The sequence below is a fragment of the Falco naumanni genome, chromosome 7, assembly GCF_017639655.2.
Source record: "Falco naumanni isolate bFalNau1 chromosome 7, bFalNau1.pat, whole genome shotgun sequence".
NCBI lineage: Eukaryota > Metazoa > Chordata > Aves > Falconiformes > Falconidae > Falco > Falco naumanni.
The window spans coordinates 49,945,854-49,960,574 of record NC_054060.1 but is presented as its reverse complement, the minus strand read 5'-3'; the positions used below and the strand labels follow the sequence as shown (position 1 = coordinate 49,960,574).

Sequence of the window (14,721 nt, the reverse complement as noted above, 5' to 3'; positions counted from 1 at the left end):
TCCAGTAAAACCAGTGAGAATCTTTCCCCAGTCTCAGTGAACTTTAGATTAGGGCCCAGATGTGCTATTTAGTATACACGCGCTCTCCTGCTAATTCTGGCTAGCTGCTAGAGCAAGAGTCTATAGATGTTTTGGTCTCTAGAAAATCTGGATGTGAGGCAGTGTGGGCGTGTACAGTTAAAAGCCAGAAGATCTGTACCATCAGCTCGAGGTACTGGTCTGTAATTGAAGACTACTTCCTTTTTGAATTTTATCATTGTTTAGTACCTTCAGTGTTTCAGTTTCTTTTCAGTTATGTTGGTATATCCCACAAACCTCACTCCTGCTCTCCCAATAAGAACTAGAATGCAATAACTTGCGGACATTGGCAGTGCCAGAGATGTGAACTGAATGTTAAAAAATTTTGCTTTTGCTCCCTCAATCTTTCAGCCCTCCAAAACCTCAACTCCGTGTTTCCTATTAAAAATTAATTTTCCATTTGCTCCTGTCACATGTGTCTTAGAGATAATAGACCTGTGTCAGTGAGTTTCCATTAATGTTAGACATGAGGCGCTGAATTTGCTTTTCTGTTCATGTTATTGGGGGTGGGTCTAAATCTTCCTTTTGCTACTTGTAAAATTGGATCCAGAGTGTTGTTGCATTCTGGATGTTTTTCTTCCCTTTGGCATAAGGGTTTACCTGTGCCCTACAGTCAGGGTGACATTAGTTAAAGCAACTTTAATTTAGCAAACACTTAACCTGTTCTTAAAAAAGTGTCTCTTCTACCTGTGGTTTCTCTGTGGCTTATTGTGGTTGTTCAGCTGACCTTTCTTCCAGAAGTGCACAGCAATTGGGATGACTTTTCTTCCCGAAAGTGCTCACTGCTGGCCACAGTCTGTGCTGAAAGGCCTCTCCCTTTCATGTTTTTAAGAAAAAATGTATTTTTATTTGGTGGTATGAACTGATAGATTATAAACTGAGTATAAATGCAAATATATATATAGTTTTGTTCTTGGAAAATAAAATGAAAGTTTCACATTTATATAGTGACTTAGTTTGAACACATTCACGGTATTTAGCAAAACATCTGACATGCTTATTTGCTAAATCACTAAGTATGAATAAAAATATTATCACACTGTATTTGGACAGAAACTGAAATATAAGTAAATGCACAAGGCAACATGCTTTTTTTTTAAATTAGATTAAGTTGCCTGAAGTATTTTGGGTACATAAGAGAAAATGATGTTATCAAAACTGGGTCTTGGGCTGTGGTGTTCTTAATGACTTCTGGGATGCAATTAATTTCATTACAAAGTAGCCATATAAACCAGGCCAGACCTCAGCTATCTCACTTTCCAGTAGCTGCATAAAAACGGGGGAGAAAACAAGAGTCCTTGTTTTGAAAGCGCCAAGTATATTTCTCCTTTGTTAATGGACCTCCAGTACTCCCACTGAATGCTGAGAGAACTGACAAGTGCTCCCTTTGTGCTGTCGGTGAAGTAGCTGTCAAAACCGGTGGCAGTACAGATACTTGTGCCAAGTGTTTAGTCAATAATTACCATTGTTTCAGAATTTTAAAAGATTTAATAGATCATATTTTTTAATGTAAATATTAAACCCAAATGCTGAAGTTGTGGATGTTTTTCTAAAGCTCTGAGCTTTATGAAGTAACCTAGAAAATTACCAGCCTGGGTCGTAAGTAGGAAATGTGTCTTTTGCTGTACTCTCTAAATGCGGTGAAATCTTTCCCCACTCTTTTTTAATGGCTAATGAGATTTATTTTTTTATATTCTTAACTCTGTGAATCTGTTGAGGTTCTCCCCCAAAACACACTCCCGTGTGTTCAGTTTATGTTGTGAGTTAGACTTGAGTTCTGAGTTTTCTGGGTCAAGTTGGAAGGCGATTTTTTTTTTGTCAGAGCTTTTAAGAATCTGCTTCTGCTATGGGTTGGTCCTAGCTGAGGCTCCTGTATGTCAGTCTCCATGGCAGTACCTTTATTCAGAATTTTAAACCTCTGTCTATTCTCCATTACTTTACAGCAGAGGGCCCCTTAATTAAATTGCTCAAGTGTAACACAACTTTTAAGAAAATCATATGTAATGTATAAATTCATTTGATATCTTGAAAATAAGCTAGCCTTCCCCTCTTTGTGCTGTGCCAGCAGGAATCTTGATAAACAGCATTCAAAATGCTTTCTCTGTTCAGTAATATGTTTTAGTAGTATATTGGAATTACTTCTATAGTAATTACTTTTATAGTACGTTTTTAGTATAGTAATTTTTAGTAACTGCATGTAGCAGTGAGCATGTTCTTCACCTTCTCTTTTCTTTAGGAAGAAAAAAATGGCCAGAAGGCTTCAGAGGCAAAGGAGGTGAAACTGTATGGTCAGATTCCTCCTGTAGAGAGGATGGATGAATCTCTCTCCACACTTGTTAACTGCGAGTAAGTTCAGTTAAAAACGATCTGGAAACCAAATAGTCTCTTCTCTTTGTATTAATATTCAGTGTTTCTGCTGTCCCCTGTGAAAATATGTATTTACTCTGTTTAAGTGTGGCCTTCAAAGCAGTGGCTTTCCCTTCTTTTTTGTCAGCTGAGCTTCTCTTTCCACACACAGTTCCTCTTTTTAATTCAAAGATCCCTGTCACTTAACTGATAAGGTGTCAGGATAAATTCTGTATTTATATTTGTCCCCAACAGAAAAAAATATATACTGTTTATCGCTATAGAATTACAGGTCCATGTTTGGAGTTTATCAGCTAAATGGCACATTTATGATCCATTCTAAAATTTATGAAAAAAAAAAAGAAAAAAAGAGAGAGAGACTTAAGCAGGATTTCCGGAAAGAGATTAGAGACATTTCAAAAATAAACGTCCATGCATTTGAAAAAGTTAGGCATAAAAAGATAAACCAGTATGTCATGTTACTTACATGTTACATACCTTCCCAGAAGCTAGGTAAAGTTACAGCATTGATGATTTGAGGATATTTTGAGTCTGTTTACACATCCATTTAGTTTGCCATCCTAATGAGAGAGGAACAGAGAATTATTTCTAACGCAATGGTATTTGGATGTGGAACTCTTTTGATACAGTGATCCCCTGTATACTGTGAATTGCTTATTCTTGCTTTTAAAGGAAACTATCGCTGTCTACAAACTGCATTGAAAGAATCGCCAACTTGAACAGCCTAAGTAAGTGACAAGCCAGTGATCAATTATGTTTGTTTTCTAGTTGTTTGGATAGGATGTATACCATAATGCATTATATGTGTTCAGTTTTACACTTATTATTACCCTTTTAAATTCCTTCCTCTTAGAAAATAACAAGTGACCTTTAAAATTATTAGTCGTACTGGGATATTAAAGTGCATTAAAATGTATCCCTGCATTAGCCTTGGCAGTTGTCTCACTCTGCAAGTTTAACAAAAGAAAAAAAAAAAAAGCAAAATCCATCGAAAAGGCAGCTATGAACACTCCAGTGGGCCTAGTTGTGGTATTCAACACCTAATCAGTTCTGGAGTAATTTATTGACCAATTTTCACACTCATGATGGAGATAGTCTGCAGTTCAAGAACTCTGTAATTGTGGTATTGGTTGGAGCGAGGTTGGGGTATTGTAGACCTGGGTGGAAAAATGTCATTTCGTTTTGCAGAGGATTAGAAATATTTGGTTCGGTTTTGTTTGTACTTACAAGAGGTGTGCCATTTATCTAGAAATGGAACTGAACTTTTATTTTTTGGGCAGCTGTCTATAAACCTTGAAACTCATTGGGTTACTGACTTTGGGACAGAATTCTTACTGGTCTGTCCTCAATAATTTAAATCTGTGGCATGAGGCTGGCAAAGAGCTGCAGGTTTTGGGCTGGAGCTTCCACACTTTTCTGTCCCCATTAAATTGCCGGGTGGACAGACAAGGAACCTGGAATCCCATCCTCTCCAGCTACACACCAATGTGGCTGTCAAGGAGCTTGATAAATTCATTTGTTTTCATAATATGCTCAGACTTCAATAAATTTGCATATCATAATCAGGGAAAAAATATTCTGGTAGTCTTTCCAAATTACTGTAGTATTTTTTGCTCATGATAAAGTTACTCAAATGGAAATAATTAGGCAGTTATATATAAAAGCTAAACAATGGATTTTTTTAGTAGGACAAAACATTAAAAGCTTTTAAAGCATCTTACATATTTATATTAATAAAATGTAAAATCAAAACATCCAGTCTATACCAAGTATATGATCCTAAAGCCAGACAAACTGGAACTATGTGCTCTGCCTCTTAAAGGTACAGAATATGAGGAACTCATTGTCTCTATTGGCTTCTGAGAAAGAGAGAGAAAGCAGTGCTTACAGCTATGAAAACCAAGCCACTAATTATTAGATACTCGCTTTTGCTTATTGCGGAGAGGAAGCTGAGAAATCTTTTTAAGCATCTACACTCTCTTCAGACTGAAAAGATTACTGTTAGTTTATATACCTGCTACTGCAGTTATGGCGAGTAGATTATTCTGTGTAAAAGATCACACCCCTGCATCTGTAAATGTGAGGAAGATGTCTTAGATGACAGCAACAAGTGTCAGTTTTGTGGTTTAGAGAGTGTGAATGTTCCATGGGAGAGATCTATCCCTTTAAAATACAGAATATCTCAGAACAAGAGTAACAAAAAGCAGTAACAGCAGTTAGAAACAATTTTAAGGCATGGCTTTTTAAGCAACTGTCATTTTTGTATTTGTAAGCATCCTTTCATTTCTTAAAAATTTCAAAAGTTAGTGGAAACTTATAATTTATAAATGTAAGTGTCATGGTTTAACCCCAGGTGGCAAGTAAGTACCACACAGCCGCTCGCTTATACCCCACCCCACTGCAGTGGGATGGGGAGGATGATTGGGAAGGGATGTAGAACTCGAGGGTTGAGATAAGAGCAATTTAATAATTGAAATAAAATAAAACCAATAATAATTATTATCATGAAAAGGACAGAGATGGGGAGAGGAATGAAATCCAAAGGGAAGGCTTACCAGCTACTGACTGATGGCCAGCCAGTCCCCAAGCAGTGATCAGCAGGCCCCAGGCATCCCACCTCCCCCCCCCCCCTCCAGTTTACATACTGAGCATGACGTTCTATGGTATGGAACATCCCTTTGGCTCGTTCGGGTCAGCTGTCCTGACTGTGGTCTCTACCAATTTCTTGTGCCCCTCCAGCCCTCTGGCTGGCAGGGCCTGAGAAACTGAAAGGTCCTTGACTCAGTATAAACATTACTTAGTGACAACTGAAAACATCTGTTGTCAACATTACTCTCACACCAAATCCAAAACACAGCGCTGCACCAGATTTTAAGAAGAAAACGAACTCTATTCCAGCCAGAACCAGGGCAGTGAGTTACGGAGACACTAGCTGGCTAGACCAAAAGGACATCTCCCAGCACTTCTCCCCTGTGGATGAGGATCCTTAGGGATAATCTGGAGAACAGCAGCAGCAGTAGACTTCAGATTTACTGATTATGATTCTTGAATCCTCATCTGTAGCAATCTCTAGCCACTACGTGTGCAGTCTATGGAGTATCTGTTGCTACTTGGCTGGAATTTTCACTGGTTTTGCCATTAATTATTGTACCTTGTATTTTTGATGATTATACATACAAGGGTGAAACAAGATCATTAGGTATTTAATCCTTAATGCAGTTAAGAAGAAGCATTAAAGCATTCATGAGTGGTATAGATCCAAAGTTAACGCAACTGCATGCTGCAACTCAGTTTGCTTATTTACACCTACAAGAAAGCTTGTGTGAAAAATGAAAATCAGTTATGCAAAGAGACTGCTGTTTTGTGATAGCTTTGCGTTACACTCGTATTACACTAAACCCCATGAAGAACAGCTCACTTGGAAAGGCGTTTTGTCTGGGTGCTGGACTAAGTTTCAATTACTCTCATCAGATTTCTGAAAGGCAGCTTTATATGCTGACTCCATTATAGAAATCCAATCTGCTGCCTTAAGATAAGATGGGAGCAACTTTTGCCTAGAAAAGAAGGGGTATGAACTATGTAAGGTCAAAATTAGCAAGTTAGCAGTTAGAGCTCAGGTGCAAGGTGAAATAATATTTCTAATTCAGTATTTATCTGGACTGAATTTCAACTAGGTAACCTACACATGAGCAGCTTGGCATTCATGGGCATGTTTCTGAGCTGTTCACTGCCTTCATTCCTGATGATCTGTGTAGGTCAGGAGGTTTTGTTTCTGTGAAGTCATTATTTTCTTAATAAAGTCTGTTCAGAGTGCAGCTTGCTTGTAACTAGAATATGGTGTTTTATGTGACTTACAGCATATTCTTATATTGAACACCCCCCCCACCCCCCCACCTCCATATATTAACAAGAAACTTTCTTTTATCTATTACAGAAAATTTGAGGATTTTGTCTTTGGGAAGAAATAACATAAAGAACTTGAATGGATTGGTATGCACTTCTTAGTATCAATTCTTTGCTAACAAAGTGGAGTGCTGTCTAGAATGTGGGACAATTGCCCTATGTTCATAAAAGTCTTTGCTGAATTTACATTATTGCCTAACCATTTATTTTCTCCTTTCACTACGATCTGTTCACCCTCTTACACATTGCTTCTGAATTTTCAGACAGTCCTTCTATTTTTTTCGTTTAAGCACTCTTCACATTGTGAGATTCTTCAGGGCTGTTTTACTACATAAAAGGATTTCAGAGAGAGATTTTGTTGTCTTTGACAAAGATGAGCAGAACTTTTATCTGAAAACTGCTGTCTGTAAAGCCCTTTAACTTCTACTGGCTTTGCATGAAAATAAATCCTGCAGACTTTTTGTACGAGGAATTTTCTACCTGAAGATACTTAGGCTATGCTTCTTTACTACAAATACCGGCAGTCCTATGAATGCACATTTCATGAAAGTCTGTTCTTTTTCTGTTAACTACCACCTGGAGCAGTATGGCTTCAGGGGAGAAGGTGGTGGCAGGACCAAGTCTGCTAGGCGGGGGAAAATCTGTTGAGGAAAAAATGGGGTCAGTGTTGTTACGTTTGAATTAAGGGCAGAACTTTTTTTCAGTCACTTTTTTTTTAAATGAATATAGAAATTCTTCTCTTCCTCAAGAGATACTGTGTGTTTCTCCAGAATGTTTCTCTTCAAAGCTATTCCCACCTTCAGGGATGCCACATCTCTTAAGTGTGAAATGCAGTCAGTGTGTAATGGCTGGTTTACAAACCCTCTATTTTGAGAGAATTATGAAAGCACCTTCTGGCCAACAAGTACAAACATACGTGCACCTGAAATGAGTCATTCCCTCCTGTTGTATAAAATGCCTTCTAAAGTAGTTGTTGAATTGCATTCACTTTTATGTATACTTGCAGTGCACAAGCAGCCAAATTTGTCTCCTCTGCCCGTATGCCTTAAGAACAACTACTCCAGCCAGCTATTCCTTGTCTTATTCTAATATTGTGGGTTTTGTCCTCCTAAATACATTTCAGATCCTTTCCTCTTAATTTCTGTGAGTATTTGCCATGTATAATTAGGGACCTGCTTAAAAAGAAATGAGGACCAATATACCTCAGTATTTTCTCACGTGATGTGACCCACAAGGGGGTGAAGAGAGAATCTGAAGAATAAGGAAGCTGTACTTTTGCTTACCTGAGTAGTCCTGTCATTTTCCAGGAGGCAGTTGCAGATACTTTAGAGGAGCTGTGGATCTCATATAACTTCATTGAGAAACTGAGGGGTATCCGTGTAATGAAGAAGCTGAAGGTTCTTTATATGTCAAATAATTTGGTGAAAGACTGGGGTAAGCCATGCCTCTCTGTTCTGTAACTTCTCTTGTAGTATGGTGAATGCATGAGTTAAGTCACCAAGTAAAAAGTAGTTCTGTGTGTTACAGGGCTGTAAGTCTCACTGATAAGCCTGCAGACATGTGCAGAATCCCTAAATAGCCACTCATGCAAGAGAGTAAAAATAATTAGAATATTGAATTTAACTTCTGAGCCTTATTGGAGTTTGTTCTTTGAATCATCTTTCTCAGACTTCTTTTAAAACGCATACCTGTCTTTAACTTGATACCAGTTCAAGCCCAAGCAATCCCTATCCTGTTGTATCCCGTGCTATTTATGTTTGCACTGCGGTTGAAAGGAGTGTGTGGTGCAGATGTACTTTCCGTGTTCCACAATCTGGTTGGTGTTCTTACCTTTGTGGTTGCAGCAGAGTTTGTGAGACTGGCAGAGCTGCCATTACTAGAGGATCTGGTGTTTGTAGGCAATCCACTGCAAGAGAAATACGCCTCTGATCAGAAGAACAATTGGATTGAAGAAGCAACCAAACGGGTACCCAAGCTGAAAAAGCTGGATGGTGAGTTTGGGGCATGAGGCAATTTGTGTGTTAACAGCTTAATATAAAGACAACCACAGGGAAGTGAATCATAACCTCGGAAATTCATCTGCATGCCCATGTAATTAGTATTCCTCCCTCCTCTCTTTGGAAGTAGTTATGCAGATCCTGGCTGCAGGATCTTCCGAGTGTTTGATGGATTTTTGAGTGTTAAATCCAAGTGGTCTTGCAGCCTACAGGTGGTCTTCACTCTTGAAGTTACCCAGGCAAATAGCTTTAGCATGTAACTAATAGGGAACAGAAAGATTTAGCATTAAGTAAGTTAACAAGGCTTTCATCTGCCAAGCTGAATCACAGTTTTCTCACCAAATTTGATTTAGTTTTCCCAACAAAAGAGGGTGACGTGGGGGAGCGGGGCTAGACAGGGATATGATCTTTTGCTTCCGTTGCAAGGACATGTTTTCAGAACTCCATGCAAATTTCCTGAGTGCCTGTATCCCCTTCTTGTCACTGCAGTAAGCCTCAATTTGTGCGCTGTCCTCTCCTTTTCGAGTCACTGATGTGAAAATATATTAAAGCATGTCCTGATTAGTGACTGAAAGTGAGATAATTTTAAAATATATTTTTAAATATGTTGATTTCTGTTAATGGAAATGTTAGCTGTTTACTGTTATCCCCTGTTTACTAAAGTGGTGAAGAAGAGAGCAGGACTGGTAACACCCGTAGTCAGAGTAGCATCAGGGAAAGTACAAGTGTAGGGATGGCGACAAGAGGACAGCTTCATTACAGGGAGCAGTAGCTGGGAAATCGAAGCCAGATCAGCTGAAGTAGTACGCATTACTAGGAAGTGGAAGCCTGGTGAGAGAAGTGTATTGCTCTGAAGGATGGCCTGCAGTGGTCCATTTATTGTTGTAGTAAGAAACGTTTTTAGAGTAAAACCAAACTGGGATAGGGCAAATATATGGATAAAGAGTAACCTTGTTAGTATAAGGTTAGACCCTTAGTTCCTGAAGCATTTTTGCACCCTGGAGCAATAGACAGCTCTGAATTAGGCAGGTACATTTCCTATGCAACGTAGAAAGAGAGGATGATATTTAAGAATGGAAACCACAAAAGGTAGAACGCTGAACAAAAAAGATGTCAGAAACACTAGCTGGCCATAAGGTTGCCTGTTGCAGTGCCCCAGGGTCCTGTTACGCTTATGTATTGTATGTGAAATGGCTAATACAGGGACCTCAAAATTATTGAGATGGTTGAAGATGTTCTGAACAAAAATAAGCACCGAAGGTCTCTTTCAGCAGGTGCGCATCCCTTTTCTGTTAGTTCCTGTGCCAGGAACCCTGCTCAGCGGTTAGGTGCCTAAAGCACAACACAAACCAGGCTCTGGTGGGTTTATTTTCCTTTTCCGACCTGTGAAAAAAGAAACACAGCACCCCAATCTTACAGTAAACGAAGGACTCTCACCACAAAGCCTCACCATAGTCCTAGTCTGCCTCAAGCTGAGCAAAGCATCAGCGTGACCCAGCTCCCGCTACCCAGGTGGCAGCACAGGTGAATGGACATACACCTTCATGACCTGCTGTTCTTGTACTAGTTATTTAGGCGTGTATTTGATTGTGCCATTTCAGCATGCTGTGAGCTTACCTGTACTACTGGGTTTTGCTACTGTCAGGAAAATTTATGACTTGATAAATCTCTTTTGACTATTGCATTTCAGCTTATTTTAAGAACAAATTACCATGAGGTGGCATGAACCCTGCAGACTGCCATGATCTGAGGTGTCTTTGCTCAACATGGCTGTTAAAAAGTGATATTATTTAAGTACCCAAGGGGTGGGTATAGACTATGACACTACTGCACAATGCCTCTCTATTCCATGACATCCAAGTTATCCCTAAGATGTGACCATACAGCTTCTCAGATCCACATTGATATAATTGTATTTTGTAGTCTGGAACTACTACTACAAGGAGGTATCCTGTACTAAAACTTGGTCATGTATGTTGTGGAAACAGCAGCGCAAAGCAGGGGCCCAACAAGGGTGATGTGCTAGTTGGTCATTAGCAATTGAACTGATGTGGTGTGTCTCCCAGAGACCAAGGCAGGCTGATATTTGCAGGTCCTGCTTTAGTACCTTTTTTTATTCCCTATTACTTAAGAAGTTGGGAAAACATCCAACAGAAGATGTCATCAGTTGAAGGCTTTTCCGGTTAAGAAAGTTCAAGTATGCAGAGGTTTATGTCAGTTAGAAGCAGTGGCAGGAAATACAACTCCTTCTGCCAGTCCAGCTCTTTCCAACAGTCCAGATGAGCTTTCAGGTGTATCAGTATTAACTATTGTCTTTGCATAATCTGTTCCTAAACCTCTTCAGATTTTTTTTCTCTCTTTTTTCCTCTTAGGTATTCTAGTTATTAAACAAGAAGAAGATGAAGAAGGAGCAAACTGATGACACTTTCTTGTTGGGTATTTAATTATTTAAGTAACTCCAGATAGCTGGGCATATAGAACTTTTATATAAAATGTTTGTTTTGAAGAAAATCTTTGGGCAATTTTTAAAAGACCAGCTTATCTGCAGAGTCTCACCCAAAGAGTTAGTTACCAAAATTTGGGCACTCCAATTTTGTCAAGCTTATGACACCTTCTGTAGAGACTAGTGGAGCCAAGTCTATCTGCTCTTTGGCTAGCAAGAGATCTTCACCTAAACTAATACATAGCTATTTTTAATCCCTGATTAATGGTGCTTGTTGTTCGCTCTTGGGTTCTAATAGAACCATTTTAGCTCGTTAGGTGCAGCTGGCCAACGTTGTCATTGGAGATGCTGAGGCCAGAAGAACAATGTTGTGGTTTAGAGACACATTGCAGGTTTGTTGTGTTTAATTTTTGTCATGTGAATCCCTCAGTATTTTAAATATGCGAGTTTGCCTTTTCATCCCCTTAACTGTTATGCCAAACAAGCCCAGTAGTTGTGGACCTACGCACAAAAAAGGTATTGGTTTGATGATAACTTGTTACCGGCCTTAAGTTTCGAATTGGGCTTCTTGCAGTGGAACTCGACTGCATCGCTTAGAAGGCCAAGTATAACTTATATTTATTTATTTTAAAGAGGCAATGGGAATTTGCATGGTTTCAGTGAGACTAAAATATCTGCTAGCTTTTTCTTTTTTTTTGTCTTTTACTAAGAAGTTATTTCAGATTGGAATATGTGGCCTATTAGCCTACAGCTGGTTCCTAGTCTTGGTTTGGATCACTGGTGGACATAATCCTTCTCAGCTCTGGAATCTCCCTATAACTAAGTAGGCCGATCCTAAGACAGACACAAACAATGAACGGAAAACCTGGGCTTGAGGACAGAAAATTGTGGCCTTGATGAAAAGCACAGACGAAGCAGTGAGAGGAAGTGTATGTAGTTAGTGAGGAAGGTGAGATGAGATGGAAAGTGGGCATTGGGAATAAACGTATTGAAGATGTACCAAGTGTGCTATATTGCAGGGTGAGCAGTTTTAGAAAAGCTTCCTGATATAACAGGTAACTACTTTTAGTGGAAAGCATTAAACAATGATGAAAACATACATGATTGCACTGTTGGATGCCAACAGTGTGCTTTTCTTCAGAGAATAGATCAATATTCTCTGTCACTGGAGTAGATTTTTCTGCAGCTCATTTTTGGTTTTTTACAAGCTTTTCTTCTAATTCATAGTACCATCTTTTCTTAAATTAAAATGGCAACAACCTGCCAGGCATAGAAGGAATGGAGGCAGAACATCATTCTTAATTGTTTGTGAAGGTGTGGCAGGAGTTGAAATCTTGGAAGTCATGGTCAGAGATAAAAAGGTAGAATTGGTCCAGGCAACAGTGGTATTGATCTCAAGCTCCAGATAGAAGTGTAGTACAAGATATTCTCTCTCTGATGAATTTCTAAGTGAAGAGCGTGAAGTAGATTACAAGACAATCACAGTCTAGTTTCTATGATTGTTAAGAGGCATTCCAATGTAAACTGGCGATTGCTGATACAGCTTGAATTTGATTTAGATCTATTATTTAAAACAAGGTCAAGAGTGCAATGGCAAGAACTGTGGACATTCTTCACCTAGCACAAACTATTTCCAGACATTTCCATTTCTGTTCTCTTGACCAGAAAGCAGTTTCTTAGTTAACAAGCTCACTGGCTTGTTCTTGCAGACAACTTTATATTCGTATGTAATTTCTTTTAGAATGACTCCCCTAGCTTTAGCGTGAGCAAAGGCACCGCTGACCAAGCAGCACAGCGGCACGGAGGGTGTATATATACAGTCAACAGCCATTTCACACCGGCTTCTTTTAAACCTAAGCCATTCCGTTCACTTGCAGCCAACCGCTTTGGCAAAGTGATGTGCTTTGGCAGCACACTCAGCCCCTGCTGCCCCCAGCTCCTCGGGTGGGTCACGGGGGTTGGCCTGTGCCCTTGACGACTGTAACTGAAGTGTGGTTAACGTGAACCAGAGCCAGAGGGGAGCGAAACTTGACCTGTGAATACTGCCAACAAATGGAAATGCCGAATCCATCTCCATGTTTAGAGACGTTTTCAGAACAGACCATGCAGTGCTCGTGCGCTAGTGCTTGGCCACAAAGAAAGGCGTTTGAACCACTGTAGCTGGTCCCTCCTAGCACATCATCTACAAGTGTGGTACGTGTGGCTACGTTAGCACCTCAAATGGAACGCAACGGGAGAAAAAGTGAGCAACCAGCACAGTCCAATGCCAAGAAATCCTGCTGATTGATGAATACATAAATATGGTCCAAGTCTGTACGTTTCTGAAGGTCATGTTTGATACAGCAAATACTCTATGCTTTGGCTATATTTTGAGAGCAGAATAGAAACTTAAGTGTACCGACTGCCTGGTGATGATTGGAATGAAACTGCTCCCGTGAGAGGACGTGAGGGGTAAGAGCAGTTTCTGGCTCCTGTAAGTGACCAGTACAGGCGGTACCTGTGGGAATTGGTCCAAGAACTGTTGCAGTTGTCAGCAGAGCTCTGTGTATTGTGGGGCCCACTGTCATCAGCTCTTTTCACAGATTAACAGCACAAATTCACTAACTTTTTTTTTGGGGGGGCTGTATTATAGTTACCACCAAAAAAGAAAAAAAAAATCAATATTAAAGGAACGGAGCAACCAGTCTCAGCACAATTATAACAGCAGTAAGGGCACTTACAAGATTTCCCTCGCCTTTCACCCTTCATGCTGTGATAAATTAGCATAAAGTTAAAAGCCTTTCAGATAAAAACTGTATGTCAAATCTCAATGAATCAATACAGTAAGAAAAGAATAAACTCTGGCTCTCATCTGTCAGGAGATGCTTCAGCTCAAAGCTGGGTGGAATATTCAGCTTCATGTTGCTTCGCCTGATGAATCATGATTAGTCTCAAGAACAAATCAACCTCCCCTGAACTTCTTTTCCTCCAAAATAAGTAAAGTTTTCCTAAATTTTAAAATTTGCACTTTAAAATTAAGCACTGGATGTGGTGGAAGACATAGGTGGCAGAATTAAAGCAGCCGATCTGCGTATCGATGGTGCTACGCCATGTCACGTATAAGCTAAAAGCAAAGCTCGACCTGCACGCCCATGGCGAGGGGCCATGTAAAATGCGGAAAGGCTTGTCTTTCTGTGTTCCTCTTTGCTCTTCCCTATCACGCCGCATCCGATAAAGCAGTAAGCACATTATTATTCATGGATGAAAAGAGCACCCATGTAAAACTTGCAAGCCATATAGAATTTTGCTTTTCCCAGTGAAATATGAAGGATTAGCATCCACTTTATTCCTTAGAGAAATATCCTAAAATTAAATTAGTGATAGGAAATAGCTAGGTCTTTTACTTGCCTGTTAGCACACTGACCTCTTTTCAAAGAGCTGATATATGCAGTGATTATATTGAGAATTGCTGGAAAAATGTGAGAAGAGACCTGAGAACCAGCAGATGACTCAGGTTACACTAGAAGTAGACTCATCTAGAAAAACCTTCAAGCAAGAGAGCACTTTTAACATCCTCTTTGGCTATCTTTTGTATACAGTAATTTTGTAGCATGGCCAAGCTGTTAAGTCTGCTGTGTTTAAATTATTTAGGCCTATGTTTATAAATGTTATTCTGTGAAACTTGTTTAAAAATAATATAACGTTATTTTATACAAACGTCTGGCTGTTGTGTAATGAAACAGTTCAGCTTGTGGAGAGTGTTCAGAAATTAAATTTTGTTCTCATTAAACTTTCCTAGCTGCTCAGGGAGCAATGTATTTATAGTATGATAGTATGTAAATGCTGTTTCCTTATTGCCTCTATATTTTAGAATAGAAAATAACCTAGACTTTAAAAATGCTGATATATTGTGATTGTTGTCATCTGATACATAAATATTTTTCAATCTTTTAA

The 14,721-nt window shown here is 39.3% G+C and overlaps 1 protein-coding gene across 9 annotated transcripts in view; it reads left to right on the top strand.

The window, feature by feature from the left end:
- The window catches only part of LOC121091603 (dynein light chain 1, axonemal-like), a 29,931-nt gene extending 15,210 nt beyond the window's left edge, over positions 1–14,721 (top strand). For 5 of the 9 annotated variants that reach the window (XM_040601596.1, XM_040601595.1, XM_040601592.1 and 2 more), the window contains 6 exons: positions 2,315–2,424; positions 3,118–3,173; positions 6,380–6,435; positions 7,656–7,782; positions 8,193–8,339; positions 10,718–14,721. In XM_040601596.1, the coding sequence (XP_040457530.1) occupies positions 2,315–2,424; positions 3,118–3,173; positions 6,380–6,435; positions 7,656–7,782; positions 8,193–8,339; positions 10,718–10,764 (543 nt within the window). In that variant the 3' untranslated portion in view covers positions 10,765–14,721. The remainder of the gene's footprint in view (positions 1–2,314; positions 2,425–3,117; positions 3,174–6,379; positions 6,436–7,655; positions 7,783–8,192; positions 8,340–10,717) is intronic. The other 4 variants (XM_040601590.1, XR_005828977.1, XM_040601591.1 and 1 more) reach the window with 4 other exon arrangements.